The sequence below is a fragment of the Artemia sp. Qi Xiang Cuo genome, chromosome 17, assembly GCF_049724085.1.
Source record: "Artemia sp. Qi Xiang Cuo chromosome 17, ASM4972408v1, whole genome shotgun sequence".
Lineage (NCBI taxonomy): Eukaryota > Metazoa > Arthropoda > Branchiopoda > Anostraca > Artemiidae > Artemia > Artemia sp. Qi Xiang Cuo.
Window position 1 is genome coordinate 36,894,511 of NC_142810.1, and position 16,350 is coordinate 36,910,860.

Here is a 16,350-nt window from a genome sequence, read left to right on the forward strand (position 1 = left end):
TAAGAATTTGCGGTTTGAATGTGAAATTGTACGTCCCTTCTGTCGACAAGCTTGTCAATCAAAGCAGGAGACACCATAGGGAAGTCTGACAGGGGTAAAAATTGCTTAAATGATAAATCCTTTGAGCTGATTTTCAGCTTTTTCCTAGCAGCGTTTTTCTATTGCTAAAGCACGATATAGGAGAAAGCAACAGGTCTCTGAGAGTATCCACCTGAAGGACGGGCATATAACCCCAAGTCTTCCTCTAAGGGTCCCCCGAACACCTTGTGAAGCATGTCTTGAACCTCCTGATATTGATGAAATAAGAAAAGCAATTCGGTCACTTAAAAACCATAAGTCTCCTGGTAAAGATAGTCTATCTCTAGAAGTATACAAAGCTGGCAATTAGACGGTCGAAGCTCAACTCAAACCGCTGTTAAGCGAAATTTGGACCAAAAACAGTTTCCCGAATGATTGAAATGTTTCAGTCCTTTTTCCTCTCTTCAAGAAAGGTGATGAGTGGAATCGCTCTTGCTAATATTGCGGCGACGTTGTTTTCCATTTTTCCCCTGAATAGGTTAAAACAGGCCCGAGAAGAACAAGCTGACCTTCGAGCTTGGGACTCTTGTACCGAACAAATTTTTGTCCTTAAAGTGCTTTTTCAGCAGTGTCATAGATACAGGTTGCCGCTGATCCTTATCTTCGTCGATTTCATAGCAGCCTTTGATTCAGTCAAGCGAGAAGCTCTATGGCATATCCTAGAAGAGGATGGAATGCCCTTGCATTTCGTAGAGCTTTTGTAAGCGTACTAAGAGGGCACGCAATTGAGGGTACGAAATCTGATAACTTTGCTGTGGGTTCAGGGGTAAAGCAAGGCGATGTCCTATCCCCCATCCTTAATGGAATTACGTAATTGATTCGATAATGAAGAATTACGAGCACACACGAAGGAATGACGCCTGGAAAAGATGTACAGCTTATTGACGTGGACTATGCTCAAGATATTACCCTCGCAGAGGATGATCCGCTGAAAGCTCAAATATTGCTGAACAAAGTTCCCTACCGTTCTGCAATGGTCGGATTAGGCATTGATCTAACAAAGATTAAATTGATGTCTGCCAATTCTTGGAGAATTGGCAGACATCCAACGAACGGCAACAGCACTCATTAAGTTGAAGAATTCGTCTACTTTGGATCCCTTGTCCATTCAGAGGAAGGAGGGTATCTAACCGTGAAACTGAAAGGCGTATTCGACTAGCCTCTGTCGACTCTGCTCGGCTCACTAAATTACTAGAAGCATCGAAGCATAAGCCTCACTAAAAAAAATTAGAATCTACAAGATGATTGTCCGAAGCACTCTTCTATATGGAAGTGAAAAGTGGGTTGCCAAAGCTCAAAATAGTAAAAACCCGGATATCTTTGATTACAATTACCTCCGCCACATTCTATACGTCCAACACCATGAATGAGTATCCAATAACAAGAACTGTTAGAGCTGTAAACAACCGTACCCAGTTTCGGAAATTGTAAAGAGATGAAGGCTCGTGTGGCTGGGCCATTGCCTAATGCGTGAAGACCACCTATGCATCTCGAAGTCCGTTATTAATGCACGTTATTAATGCGTTATTAATGCACAAAACTGGAAGTTGCCCTGGAATTCAGAAGAGAGATTGGTGGTCAATGCCAGGCGGTGCGGAGCAGCGTCTAGTTTCCATCAAAAGTAAAGTACAGTTTTCCTAAAAGGTATGTCGGAAAAGTTTTGGGGACTTCCCTTTCCTGAACTTTAAAAGAAAATTCTGCCCCATTTAACAAAAAAAAAAAAAAAAAATATCAAACATTCTGATGACGTAAGCTTCATTAAAGCTTAACATTTCTGTATCCAACACAAAAACGCGGTAAATTTAATGGGTTTTCTAATATTTCTCGGAAAGTAGTCGGCTTTTAGTTTTCTTCCGTTTCTTCAGATCTATTATCCAAGGTTTACAAGTGATGAAAAGGCCGCCCAATCAATTCTAAAATCTAGAAAGTTCATAATGGATGAGATAGGGTGATCCTATAAGGTATCGTATCACCTTAACGTATCTATTTTGTTTCACTAGAGCCGAAACATCCCTCAATCCCCCCCCTCTTAGGCTAGGGGAAGCAACACCACTCTTTTCGGTGGTAATGTATGATCGTATTAAGTGTTGCTTATTATTCATCATAACCGTTAACCATTCCAACCTCAAACTGGGCATAGTGTGCTTCTGAAGAAACCATCTGATGAGCTTTGTGTTGAGTCTTTTCTGATAAGAAATGCTGCTATCTTCCTTGCTAATAGAAAGCAAAATTAAGTACCAAGACGAATTTCCTAATAACTGACAGATTAACTGTGGTATGCCACAAGGTACTGTTTTGGGGCCAACATAGTTACTTTTTATAGTAAGCAAATCAGTAAAAAATTATCCAGATCGACAAGAAATATATGAACAGTCAATCCGGACTAAAAAAAAAAATGCTCTAGAAGTATGCCAAGCAAAGCAGGGGACATGCTTAATAATATTTGAGATGAAGCTAATATAGCGGACATTTCCATTAAAATGGACAAGTCTGCTGTATAAAGCTTCTCCTGTCTAAACGATAGATTTAATTTCAGCCCCGCTCTTCTGGAGTCTCAAAGGGATGAAGACATTAAGCCACTCGGGATAATTTTAAATCCTACCCTTCCACTGGAAAAGCAAGTCAATGATATTTTACAATGAGGAAAGTTGGGACTTCAGTCTTTGAAAGTTCTATTAAGGTACAAGGCCTCTTTTCCTACATTTCCTCCATATCAACACAACTTTTATCCGTCACACCGTAGAGCATTGTTGCCTAGTACGGATCTTCGGCCTGAAGAGCCGTATAGTTATTGTTGCCTAACTCGTTGGAAAAGACTAAATTTATAACCTTAGGGACTGGATCTCTGCAAAAACTTTGGATCATCCCCTTTGAGCTGCTCTATTCAACTAGTTATCATAATTTCTTATCATAATTAAATAAAAAAAACAAGTTTTTTAAACTGAAAGTAAGGAGCGACATTAAAACTTAAAACGAACAGAAATTATTCCGTATATGAAAGGGGCTGTCCCCTCCTCAACGACTCGCTCTTTACGCTAAAGTTTTTTATTGTTCTAAAAAATAGAGTTGTGAGAAAGAGTCAAACCTTAGCGTAAAGAACAAGGTGCTGAGGAGGAGACAGCCCCTTTCATATAGCCTACGGAATAATTTCTGTTCGTTTTAGTTTTTAATGTCGCTCCTTACTTTCAGTTTAAAAAAGTTGTTTTTTTTATTTAATTTCTGATCGTTTTTTAGTTAATGCAGCTTTTATTTGCATAAAAATTTTATTTTTCTTTTGCTAAATGGATGTCTTTACAAATCAACTTACGTAACTAACTTCTATATTCGTATATTTTTCTTCTGGCCAAAAATACAGAGTTGCAGATTTTTGCAGATATGAGCTTGAAACGTATGTAATAGGGTTTTCTGATACGCTGAATCTGACGGTGTGATTTTCATTAAAATTCTTTCACTTGTAGGGGATGTTTCCCCCCTCTTTAAAAAATCGAGCAAATTTTCTCAGGCTCGTAGCCGTTGATGAGTAACACTAAACTTATAAAATTTATATATTTAGGATCAGCATTATAAACACATTCTTTTGATACATTTATTGACATCAAAATTCCGTTTTTAAAAGTTTCGATTACTATTGAGCCGAATCGCTTGTTTTTTTATTGTTTTTTTATTACGTATATGTTATTACGTATATTAAGGGGTTCTCCCCTTAGTCAATAACACGCTCTTTACGTTAAAAGTTAAAAAAAAATTTTGATTCACAAACCCCTTAATCACAAAGGCCGTTTAATTAGAATAGATAGCTCTTTTTAAATCAATAAAAAAAAAATGTAGCTTAAAGAGCGTGTTATTGACTTGGGGGAGAACCCCCTCACATACGTTATAATTTCTGTTCGTTTTAAGTTCTAATATTCCTTCTTACATTTCAGTTGAAAAACTTGTTTTTTTTTTATTTAATTTCTGATCGTTTTTTAAATTATGCTTGTAAATCCGGCGCCCCCTGAATATAAATGTCCCTTCCCCCAAATAAACATCCTCCACGTACATTTTCTCCAGATTAACCCCCTCCACTAGCCCCCCCCCCCCTCAAGAAAAAATCCTTCCTGAAAATGGTTGTATACTTCCCAATAACCGATAAATAATGCTGGCAAGTCCGGCACCCCCTTCATGGCAATTTCCCTTCCCCCATGAAAACTTCCTTCATGAACAGCTCCTCCAACATAACCACCGACCCACCCATCCCTCCCACTACCAGAAAAAGAACCTCCTGAAAACTTCTGTATATTTCCCAATAACCAATACTATATGCTAACATTCGGTAAATTTCATAACTTTTAGCCCTCCCTCTGGGTACTTCGCGAGATTAAGTCATCCTAAAAGACATATTTATCATATTTTCGACCATGCTGAACAAAATGGCTATCTCAAAATTTTGATTGGGTGACTTTGGGGAAAAAATAAGCGGGGGAGGGGCTCTAGTTGCCGTCGATCTTTTTGGTCACTTGAAAAGGGCACTAGAACTTTTAATTACCGTTCGAATGAGCCCTCCCACGATATTCTAGGTCCACTGGGTCGATACAATCACCCCTGGAAAAAAAAAAAACAACAAACGACCAAATACACCCGCATCTGTGATCTTTCTTCTGGCCAAAAATGTAAAATTCCAATTTTTTGTAGATAGGAGATTGATATCTCGACAGTAGGGTTCTCTGATACGCTGAATATGATGGTGTGATTTTCATTAAGTTTCTATAACTTTTAGGGGATCTTTCCCCCTTTTTTTGAAAATCAGCCAAATTTTCTCAGGCGCGTAACTTTTGATGGGTAGCACTAAACTTGATGAAAGTTATATATTTGAAATCAGCATTGAAATCTGATTCTTTTGATATATCTATTGGTATCAAAAACCCGTTTTCTAGAGTTTCGGTTACCATTGAGCCAGGTCGCTCCTTACTTACAGTTCGTTACCACGAACTGTTTGACAAGCTTTAATTAACTCCATACTTTTCATGGAAAAGCCTTGTTTTTTTTTATATATTTAATGCTAAGTCAACTATAAAAAAAAACTATTTTTAACACTTCCATTTATAAAAATTTCCTTTCTAATCAGCGTTCTATAGTGGAATCTTCTTCGATAATAGTGGAGTTTATACCCTCTTCATTACTAAACAATATGATAACAGAATTTCCCCAACACTGCAGTGAGAAACTGTCCTTCTCTTAGATTTCCCTTCTAGTCTAACTGCGAGATTTCGCAGTCTCGCAGTTAAACTGGAGACTGCGAAATCCCGCAGTCTCCACTTTAGACTGCGAGACTGTAGTCTAAACTGGAGTCTCGGAGTCTAACGTAAGTTCGCTTAGCGAAATCGAAACGAAATTCCCTTAGATTTGCTACCAGTTTAACTGGAAGCGAAATCTTTTCTAGAACTCCAGGGAAGAATTCTGAAAAAATTAATCTTAAAATCCTAAATTCCTATTTTTTGCTCTTTTGTCAAATTTTCGATTCTAATCAGATATTTTTTAATCTTGCATGTGTATCAAGGTTGGGCCAGAACCAGACTAGAACCAGTTCAGCTGCAATTTACAACCCAGGACGGGTTGTCGTGCCAAAACACTGTTGCTGCCTTGTGCGTCTCCAGCCGTAAGAGGACTAAGGTACTTGATCCTGCCTCTGTGAGGGAAATAGAGGTTTCACAATATCTTGGAATCAGCCTAAATAGAATTTGGTAGAATTTAACCAAGCTTGGCCAACCAGTAAGTTTACAATTTCAGCTGTCCATACACAATACTATCTATACAAAAAGTGGTAAATTAGTGTCACCCAACACCCATCAGAAGCAAATGCCAGATTTCAATTATACATGGTAGGGATAAGCAGGTAGAGTTTAAGCTGTGTATTAAGGGGATTCTAGTCACATTCATTAGCTTATAGAAACTTTGCTGCTAGAAGGAAGTGGCAAATGGTGTTTTAGGTCTTGTTTCATTTTGTTGGTCAAGGTGCATCTTCTCATCTGTATATCAACCGTTTTGCAAAACCACAGGACTTTGCCAAGGATCCCACATGCAGTCTAAATAGGAACTGTGAACAAATATATGCGTTGAAGTCAGTCTCCAGTGCATTCGTTTTATCGTCGCTTTGTGACAGAAATCATATATATGAAGGCATCTTTATCCATAGTAAATGTCAAACGTGAAGCAAACGTGGAACGTGAACCAAACACCATTTGTGAAAAATATACTTACCATGTTTTGCTTGAAAAATTAGCCAAGATTTGTAATCCACAATATAAGGAATTCTTCAACACAAACCGCAGCAGAGATTTCAAGATTCTTATATTTCTGTACAACCCTTAGATACTCTATGATATGAAACGAATAGGAATTACTTATATACGAAATAGATAGACACTCACCCATCATTCCTTATTGTACCAAGCTGATCTTGACTAAGTCTTTGAGTCTTTCCCCGAGCGTCAATGCTAGCCAATTCTTTCTCTTCAAAATTTGGCATTAAAAAGAGTTCTTTCATTTGAAAAGTCTTCCGCCGCGTTGTCCCTTCCCCGCCACCTTGAAGCGATATAGGAGGAGGTAGTATGAGAGGAAATGTTTTCCAGTGATGCAATATCGTCTCGGCTGTCTGCAAATTCAGTAATTGTTTATAATTTCTAATCGCGTGTAAGACATAACAAGCCTAATTTTGTCTTTTAATACAGTCATTATACATTTAAGACAATAAGAAAATAGACAGTTTTTGGTGCATTGTCACTTCCCCATCACCTTGGGCTAATATGGGAAGGGGGTAGTATAAAAGCAACAGTTTTTCAGTGATTCAATATTGTCTCAGCCGTCTGCATATTAAATAATCATTCTTAATATGTAACAGCATGCAATATCTAATTTTACATTATTATTTTACTTATTTCATCACTGAAATTGGAATCCTTGTCTGAAGGGCAAGAGTTCAAATCCTAGTGTATCCAATTATTTGGTTTGGGATAGGGATCAGTGGTGTGACTCTGTAAGCTCAGTCAGAACTGACCCACCTCTAAATCGGTACCTGGAGAAATCTGGAGTAGGTAAGCAGGAAGGGTGTGCAAAAGCACAGGATGGCTGGCCCCCATCCCCCCATTTCTCTTCCTGACTGAATGGCCATGAGACGGAGATCAGCACCGCCAGTTGTACTTTAAGGGTCTAGTGCTGTATCCTTTACCTTTTTTATTATATATTTATGGCAATAAAAACAAATACAATTTTACAACGATCTTTCACGAATTTAGTAGAGAATTCTACATATTCCAATGAGTTTTAACTTCAGTTTTCACCACAATGCTTTGGAATTTAATTCACTTGGGTATGGTTGCTGTAATACACATATAGGGTTCTGAGTAAGGTTAAAAACATAAGAAAAATATTTTCAGATGCTACAAGAGGTAATAATTAATTTGAACAATAGCAATTCCCAGCCAGCAGTACCATTTTTGTTGCAATCTAATAAGTTTTTGGTAAGATCCAAGTTTTTGTGCATAAGCAAATTATGGACTGAATGTGCATAAGAAAAACATATTGCTATTCTACAAGACTGGTTCTAGCACAGGAGCTAGGGGGGAGGGGAGGTGGTTACAATACCAGAAGTAAATTTTTGGCATATATTTTTTCAGTTTATCAAAGGGTCCTTAGATATATCTGAAATAAATCTAAGAAAATGATTTACCTACAGAGGGGGGGGGGGTTGTATGGCTAGAGAGCTCTTTGAGGCCCTCATGCCTGTATGCAGGTGTGATATCAATGCTTAAAAAAAGATTTAGGATGATCAATGATGTATCCAGAGCTTTTGTATACAAAAAAAACTCCAATAGAAAAAAAAATCTTTATAAGCCCTTCCAAGATTTTGTCCTGCTGAAAGGATATCCAACCAGGTAAACATAACTAGTATATATATATATATATATATATATATATATATATATATATATATATATATATATATATATATATATATATATATATATATATATATATACATAATTAAGTGTTTATTTTAATGCCCCTTTATACTTTCCTTTAATGAAAACTTGGCACTTAACTCAATCTATGTAAGATTCCAAACATGAATAGCTTTGAGCTAGGATTTCAAAGCGAATTGTCAAATTGATCATTGGTCATCTACAAATAGGGCGGTGCTAAACCTGGTCCATTTGTTGGCTAGGAACTCACAAGCATGAGTGATTGTACTTTTCAGGTAAGGAACATATGAAATCTGGAATGCATCATTACCTGTTTTAGTTCCTTAAGAAGTTTGTTGAGTTCTGGACTTGAAGTATCACCTGGTGCTTTAATACTTATAGGCTCCATCTGGAAAGATATTTTTGTTACATAGTCAGAATAAAAATGTATATATGAAAACAAAGCATTTGATAATGTGAGGTTGATTTTTGTAATGATTGAATTGGTAGTTGTATCATATAAGTATTGAATTAGCTTTTGAACTGTGAGGACACAAATTGGATTCAACTTCGAATTTAATTGGTTTGCAAAAGTGAAATTGTTAGACAGTAAGATATTGCAAAACATTGAATTGGCTTGGGATTGGTGACGAATAATCTTCTCCTACGTTTATCAATGAATTCAGTGACCCAGTGATTATAGAATTTTATTGGATATCCTTTGCTCATTTAATTAAGACGTAAGTGGTTTTATAAGACATTTAGTAACCCTAATTAGGCAAGCAGGAGAGGGAAAGTTCCCCCGTCGCAAGCACCGTTGTACCTGCTGGGAGAGCCTCCCTTAAACTGCCGGGATAAGGTGAACGCTGACTGACGCTTCCCGTGTCTTTTTGGGAAGGCCCTATTCTAACCCGCACTCCGAGTACATCAATTATTTTTTCACCTATGATTTCCCCCTATAGTTCAATATTCATCTATCATTTGAACAAGCAAGACGTATTGTGAGCGCACTATAACAGTTTATCATATCCGGTGGGGATGAAGAAAATTTGCATTATTGTCCGGTGCTGAATTTTGTTCATCAAAACGTTGAGAAAGGAATTGATGATGAGGTGATTAAGAAGTTTGGCGCGGAGTTTTTTAACGTTGATGATATTGTGAAGGCAAAGAAATGGCTTGGGTCCAAGGTATATCCAGAAGCAAACTGGATCAAAAGCGTCACAGAGCCATCTAGGTGATTCTGGAGTTTATCAAGAATGGTAATACAAACGATTTCGAAATCCCAGTATTTGTTATTCTAGGCCCCAATGAAGTGCCATTAATACCAACCACAGCTTATTCTGCTCTTTTTTAGAGAGTGAATCAGCTACATGTCCAGTTAAAGAAAATCTCCAATCAGTTCGAGGCATATTCCTACCATATTCCGCCGCTACCACAGTCTGGAGCCAGTCCCTCGAAACCAGCCGATAGCCACTCTACTATTGTTGTCTCTAGTATGCCACTGTCTATTAGTGATCCGACAAGCCGTAAGGACTTTATCGACCAACTAAATGGTCATAATTCAATTACTAGTGTTCGGCCGTTGAGAGATAAACTTTGTGTGAATATTGAGAAATCTGTAGCTTCTGACTTCTGTGAGTCTGTGAAGTCTGTTGTTTCGGGTGCTGGCTCGGAGATTCTGCAGAAGTGGTACCTCGGAATAGTAAAATGAATCCTGCTGCCATTTAATTCTAGTGAATTCAAAATGCACTCAAGAGTCGAGGACGCAAGTCTATTTGGGTCGTCCCAAACTATCAAGTTAGTTTTTTTGGAATTGTTTGGTATAAGTGACACGATAAAAATGGTGTAAAAATTGGATATGATATTTTCAGCGTTTATGACTTTATAAGTGTACCGCGTTGTTGCTTTAAATGAAGGTCTCCTGATCATGTTCTAAACAAATGCAACAGTAAAGTGGAAAAATGTGCGCGCTGTGCAGGCAATCACTCTTCTCTGAAAGATGTGCCCTGTACTAACAGCCCTAATTTTGCAAACTGCAGTGGGTCACACACTTCGTAAAGTCTATTGTGTCCAGTGCTCAAATCTTGTATTGCGGCCGGTGTGAAAAAATGATGTTGCAAAGTTCTCAGTTATTTCGTACAATATAAACGGAACGCGTAGGAAAGAGCACATCATTGACGAACTTTCATGCAAATACGACATTGTCTGTCTTCAAGAGCATCTTTTCTCATCAGATAATACCAATCAGATGAAACTGAATGGGAATCACGTTGTTTTTGTGAATGCTGCACTGTCTAAGCGTAATGGAGCTTGTGTAGGCCTAACCTGTACTTTAAAGTGCAGTTCTTTTTCATACGCGACGACAATGCTGTTCCACAGTGAAGAAAACATCTTGGCCGTGCGAATTGCTGATCTAGTATTTATAAATGTATATTTTCCTTATGATCATAAGTCTGTTCAGTCACTGAATAAGTTTGCCAAGAATTGTAGTGTTTTGAAAAAAGTGGCAGATTCTGCATCATCTTTTGGTCACCAATTTGTTGTTGCTGGGGATTTTAAAGCTGATTTATTAAATTTAAACCACCGATCGTCCAAGTTTAAGCTACTGAATAAGAATTGTTCATTTTCATATATCCATCATTCTGGGAGCCATACTAATATAGACCATGTTCTTTATTCTTCAAATTTATCGGTTTCATTGTTTCTGTTCACAAAACAGAAAGTGATATAGACCACCTACCAATTTCCTTTCCGTTTAATATCCCTCTGTCACCAGATATTTCACGTGTGAATTATAGATGGTTTACCAGGCGAAATTGGTCGCTCTACATTTCTACTCTTACAGATCTTTTGTCTACTATAAAAGTTCCTTTTCAGCTACTTCAGGTTGGATATAAATTTGTAAACGATAAAAATTTTTTGAACAAATATTATTTTGATATTATATCATGCATGAAGGAAGCCAAAAGAGTAGCTATTCCCAAGAAACATATAAAATTTAATACGCTGGAGCCTGAATGATCATGGGACCCAGGTCTAAAAACAGTGAGAAATAAAGCCAAATTTAGGCTGCGTATATGGGTTTCTTGCAGATAGTCACTTAATGGGGTGGTATTTGAACTTAAAATAAAACTAAACTAGAGTATAAAAAGTATTTACAGTCTGAAAAATCTAAAATTTGTAAGCTCCTGACAAGTAATTTAGACTGGAAAAAGGTAGTAAATTCAGATAAAATTGATGATTCTTTTTCAACGAGTACCCCAATTAGCCCTGCTGCTTGGTGCAATTATTATGATCAGATTTTTAACACTGTAAACCATCTCGTTCATGCTACATTTATGAAGCTTTTTAATTCTGCACTTCCTACCTCACTCCGCCAGAACCAGATCCTCCCAGTTCATGTGTCATCGGTGATATTAGCTATAAAGAATCTCAAGTCAAGTTCTTATGATGTTGATGTTATAGTTGCCAGACACCTAAAGGTTCACTACCCACCTTTTGCACAACATTGACAAATTCGTTTCTAAATTTATTTATGTATGTCGGTAATGCGTGAAAGTTTTTTTCGTAAAACAAGTACCTCAATTTTGAAAAAAGGAAAAATTCCGATTGAGTGTGCATCTCACAGGCCAATAACGGTTTCTTGCAATATAAGTAAAATTTTCGAGTATATTCTCCTCCCTTCAGTTAACTCTTCCACAAATTTTGGTGAAAACTAGATTGGTTTTCAGCTGGGGTAGGTTGCTAGCAGGCATATCAAGTTTTGGCCAATGTTCTTACTGAGGCAACTGAAAATGGATTCGAGTTACATTTATGCGCATTGGATATCTCCAAGGCCTTTGACACCATTAGCCATTCCCAAGCTATTTTTTCCCTTTTTAGTCACAGTATTAACATTTTGGTAATTTTTCTTCTTAGATATTGGTATTCTAATTCTTTTTTGCAGATCAAAGCGGACATGAGTGTTTCCAAAAGCAAAATTCCGTGTGGTCTGGCAGGGTGCCGTCCTTTCTCCTTTTATTTTTAAATTTTGTATATCATCTGTTCTTTCTTCTACCCACCCATTTGCATTCTTAATTCTGTTAACATCTCTTATCTTGCTTATGCAGATGATATCCTTTTGATCAGCAGGACTAAAAAGGGGCTTTCTCTGTCTGTCTCAACAATACCATCTAAACTTCATACCATTGGACTTTCTCTTAATCTTTCAAAGTGTGAATATCTCTCATTTAATAGTAATAATATAACCCCTCTAGTTTGAGGATCTTTTTCTGTCCTGTCGGTTCCTTCTTTCATGTGGCTGAGTATCAATGTTAGTAAAACACTAAAATCTATCCCACCCACTTGCATTCTTAATTCTGTTAACATCTCTTATCTTGCTTATTGCAGATGATATCCTTTTGATCAGTAGGACTAAAAAGGGGCTTTCTCTGTCTGTCTCAACAATTCCATCTAAACTTCATACCATTGGACTTTCTCTTAATCTTTCAAAGTGTGAATATCTCTCAGTTAATAGTAATATTACAACCCCTCCAGTTTGTGGATTTTTTCTGCCCTGTTGGTTCCTTCTTTCTGGTGGATGGGTATCAATGTTAATAAAACATTAAAATCTTTCCGAAAGTTCGTCGTTGCTGATTGCAACATGAAAATTCAGTTAAGTCATTCTAAAATTGCTACAAATTAAGGTAAATACAATAGAAAACCTCTTGCTAAATTATATTTGATTTTGACAGACAACTCAGTTTTGTTTCTGTCTGGAATTTACCCTATTCTTCACCAAAAAGACATCAGATCACTTCATTCATATTATTTCCGGTTTTCCTCCTTTCTATTGTATCTGCCTCCATGGTATAGAAATCGGAATCTCATATCTGTTTACGGTCTTCTGGAGATTGGGTCAAGGCTTACGGAACTTGCCAGCAAACTACCCCAGTCTACATAGAAGTATCTGCCAGCCCAGAGTGGCCTTACTCGTTTGCTGTAGTTTTTTTTTTTTATCTTGAACGTTTTTCTTTTCTTTGGTTACTCTGCTCTTGCAAAGTTTTTAAGTTTTATGTACTCATGTATGTAGTGTATTATCTACTTTTTTCTTTATACTCCACAATTATCATTTTTGTAAATGATGTGGGTTAAAAATAAATTATTATTATTATTATTATAAACCCTACTTAATGTTCTTCTAATATATTTCTCTGACCCTCAATTCTCAGGAAATATACCAAAGTAAGATAAAAATATAATACTTAAGAAACAAATTTGGGCTATATATTTGCACATTAGGGGGGTGGGGAGTTAAGTACAGCAGGTCTGCATGCCTATGTGTTAGGTACAATTATTCTGCATATTATTTAGTAAGAATTGTTTTCTAACTTCACACTGGCCAAGTACTTTATCCCAACTCCTCTAATGTGCAAATATATAGCCCAAATTATACATTTTCCATCTATTCTATCACTTCTCTTTGTCTTGTCTTGCACTAACCTGAAAGAAACTTATGGGAAAAAAAACAGTTGTATAATACATCAATGAATGAACAACTTGAGCACTAGGGTGTATATCATACAAGTACTGTTGAATTTTTCTCAGCACATAAAAGCTAATATAGAAGGCATCCCAAAGTCCTTTACCCTATTGACAAATTTGTCATCAAAAATGGTTAGTAACAATCAAAACAAACTAAAATTAATTTTTAAGAAAATTTTCCATAAAAGAATTTTAATTCTGAGGCCAAAGACATGTAAACCAGAGAAATGTTCATTATGTTAACCAATAACAAAATAATAACAATGGCAAACAAACAGAAATTACTATTAAAGGATAAATGAAACCCAAAGCAAACAGAAATTAAAATAAATGATCAAACCAATCATAAAGATAACAGATACCAATAGGCTGTAGATAAATAAATTTATCTTAACACAAATAAAATTTTTAACAAATAAAATTTATTTGTTAAATAATTTTATCTTAACACAAATTTATCTTAACAAATAAAATTAAATATTCAAGTCAAACTTGGAATCAACAAAGATTACTACAAACAGGAGTTTGGCTACTGCCCCCTTCTCCCTACCCAAACCATAAAAACTCTGAAGCTTATTGCATCCTTTGTGCTTATTTTGAAAACAAATATATTACACACTTGTTTTTATATTTGTAACAATGAAAAACAAAAATACAATACAGTGAAATAAAATCATGAATCACTGAGAATTCCAGGGACTAATATCATTAAATATTAAACATCCAGTTTGTTTTAATTAGTTCTTTCTTGTTATCTTGATGGTTATTGTGATTTATTTTTTGTCAATGTTTTTGAAAAACTGAAGCATAATGTTCAAAACATATATAGTTTTGAATATAATTCAAATGATGCAAGAGGCTTTAGGGCTTTTACGGTTAGGGAAGGGGGCAGAGGCCAAACTCCTGTTTGTAGTAATTTTTGTTTGTTTTAAGTTTCACTTGAATATCAAATTTAATTTCAACTTGTTTTAAGATTTATTTTTTTTTATTATTCATCTATATCATTATATGTTATCTTTGTTACATACACAAACACAAACTTTCAATATAGAAATCTCTGAAGTCTAGAAGTAAAAATGACACAAAGACAAACTTTCAATAGAGAAATCTCTGAAGTCTAAAAGTAAAAATGAAAATTCTGATTCTATGCTAGCCCTCAATGCTTTTGAAAACTCAGATCATTTTTTATTTTTGTTAGTTTTGTTGGTGAGTCAACCTTAGTTTCCACAGTACATGGTTTATCACAGTTGTTTAAGAAAGCATCTAAAATGAAAAATAAAATAAAAAATATATACATAAAGATCTCACTCTCAGTAGAGATACTAAAGATATTTTTAAACACCCTATTTATGACACTTTCATACAAAAATATTCTTTTCAATGATTTCAGATTCCTTTTCTTTTCAATGACAGACCAATTGGTTGTCTTGTTACCAATCAGTTAGTATAGGCCTACAGGCTGCACTAATTGCCAAAGAATTTGTGCCAAATCCCATTTTTGAATAGTCTTTTAGTTGTTACTTGTTTTTTCATTAATTGTTTTGGTCGTTTTCTGCAACTTTACAGACTCAACTTCTGTAACTTCAAAGGGCTGGTCTTTTCTTAGTTTTTCTTTTGCACCAAGGACAGCTTGGAAGATGTCTTTGCTGAAATATGTATTTTATCTTTTGCTGTAGCTACTGAATGAAATCACCTTTGTTTTGTTTTTCTGTGTCTTATTTATTTTTCTTTGTTTCTTCATTTGGTTCATTGTATATCAAGTGGTGACTTCATATTCTACCTAGCAAGGTAATAAAGAAACTCGAAATTTGCCTTAGTTTATTATACTGAACACAGTTTAAACACTAAAATGGATTTCTTGCAAAAATATCTTGCAGGCATACAAAACCTTTGAAGCTAACCAAAATGCTGTTAGCTTGCACTGACAGATAAATATACCAAGGATTTCTGATCTTCAAAAGGCCAAATTAGAGTAAGATACCACCAGTAAGACAGCAAATCACCACTTCAATAGCAAATCACTGTAAAATCCCCATACCACCTGGGAAAATTATTTCACCATTGGTTGCAACTAAATTTTCTTAGTAAGTATGTGATTAGCTTTAATATTTTAACCATGTACAATAATAACAATTTTAAATGCATTAGTAGTTAGCAGTTGATCCTAATCATGAACACATGCTTAAGCTTGACCCAATACTTGGAAAATGCTGTCCAATCTTGGACATAAAATTTAAAAGTTAGAATAAAGTATCTGAAACAAACACAGACTCTAGCATGGATATGCATTCAATCTAAGGCAGGTGTTGTGAAGCAAAATAAATGTGTTTTAACAGACAAGGATGTAAGGGTGACCTTCATTTTCATTAAATGTTAAAAAATAGTTTCCCTATATTGTAATGAGCCAATCCAAACTAGCCCAGTACCAAAAACCTAAAACTATCTGAATCTAAAAAATCTAGAACAACTAGCCCAGTCACCATAACTATCTACATCATCTCCAAGATTAGGATATACTAGTGGGAAGATTAGGATATCCAAGATTAGTGGGTGAGATCCTTAGAAACAAACACTATAAAATTCTGAAGACTACTTTTGAAAAATTCTAAAAAACTTATATTATTCCTAAAACTGTTTTACTTTACATTAACAACATCCCCCCATGTTCAAATATATAGCCCAAGTCATCAGGGTTGTTACTAGCCAAAATGTTTGGAAAGGGGGTGCAAGAGATTTTACCAACTGTTTTTGTCAAAAATTAGCATAATGTCCATTTCAAATACAATATGAAAAATCACTGCACAACTCAGTA

The 16,350-nt window shown here is 35.7% G+C and overlaps 1 protein-coding gene across 1 annotated transcript in view; it reads right to left on the minus strand.

Annotated features, from left to right (window-relative positions):
* LOC148942152 (uncharacterized) overlaps positions 1-16,350 on the minus strand; it is a 146,309-nt gene that overhangs the window by 123,727 nt on the left and 6,232 nt on the right. The window contains exons 2-3 of the mRNA XM_089103692.1: positions 8,347-8,424; positions 6,486-6,709 (exon numbers count right to left, since the gene is read on the minus strand). Coding sequence (XP_088959818.1) covers positions 6,486-6,709; positions 8,347-8,424 — 302 coding nt within the window. The remainder of the gene's footprint in view (positions 1-6,485; positions 6,710-8,346; positions 8,425-16,350) is intronic.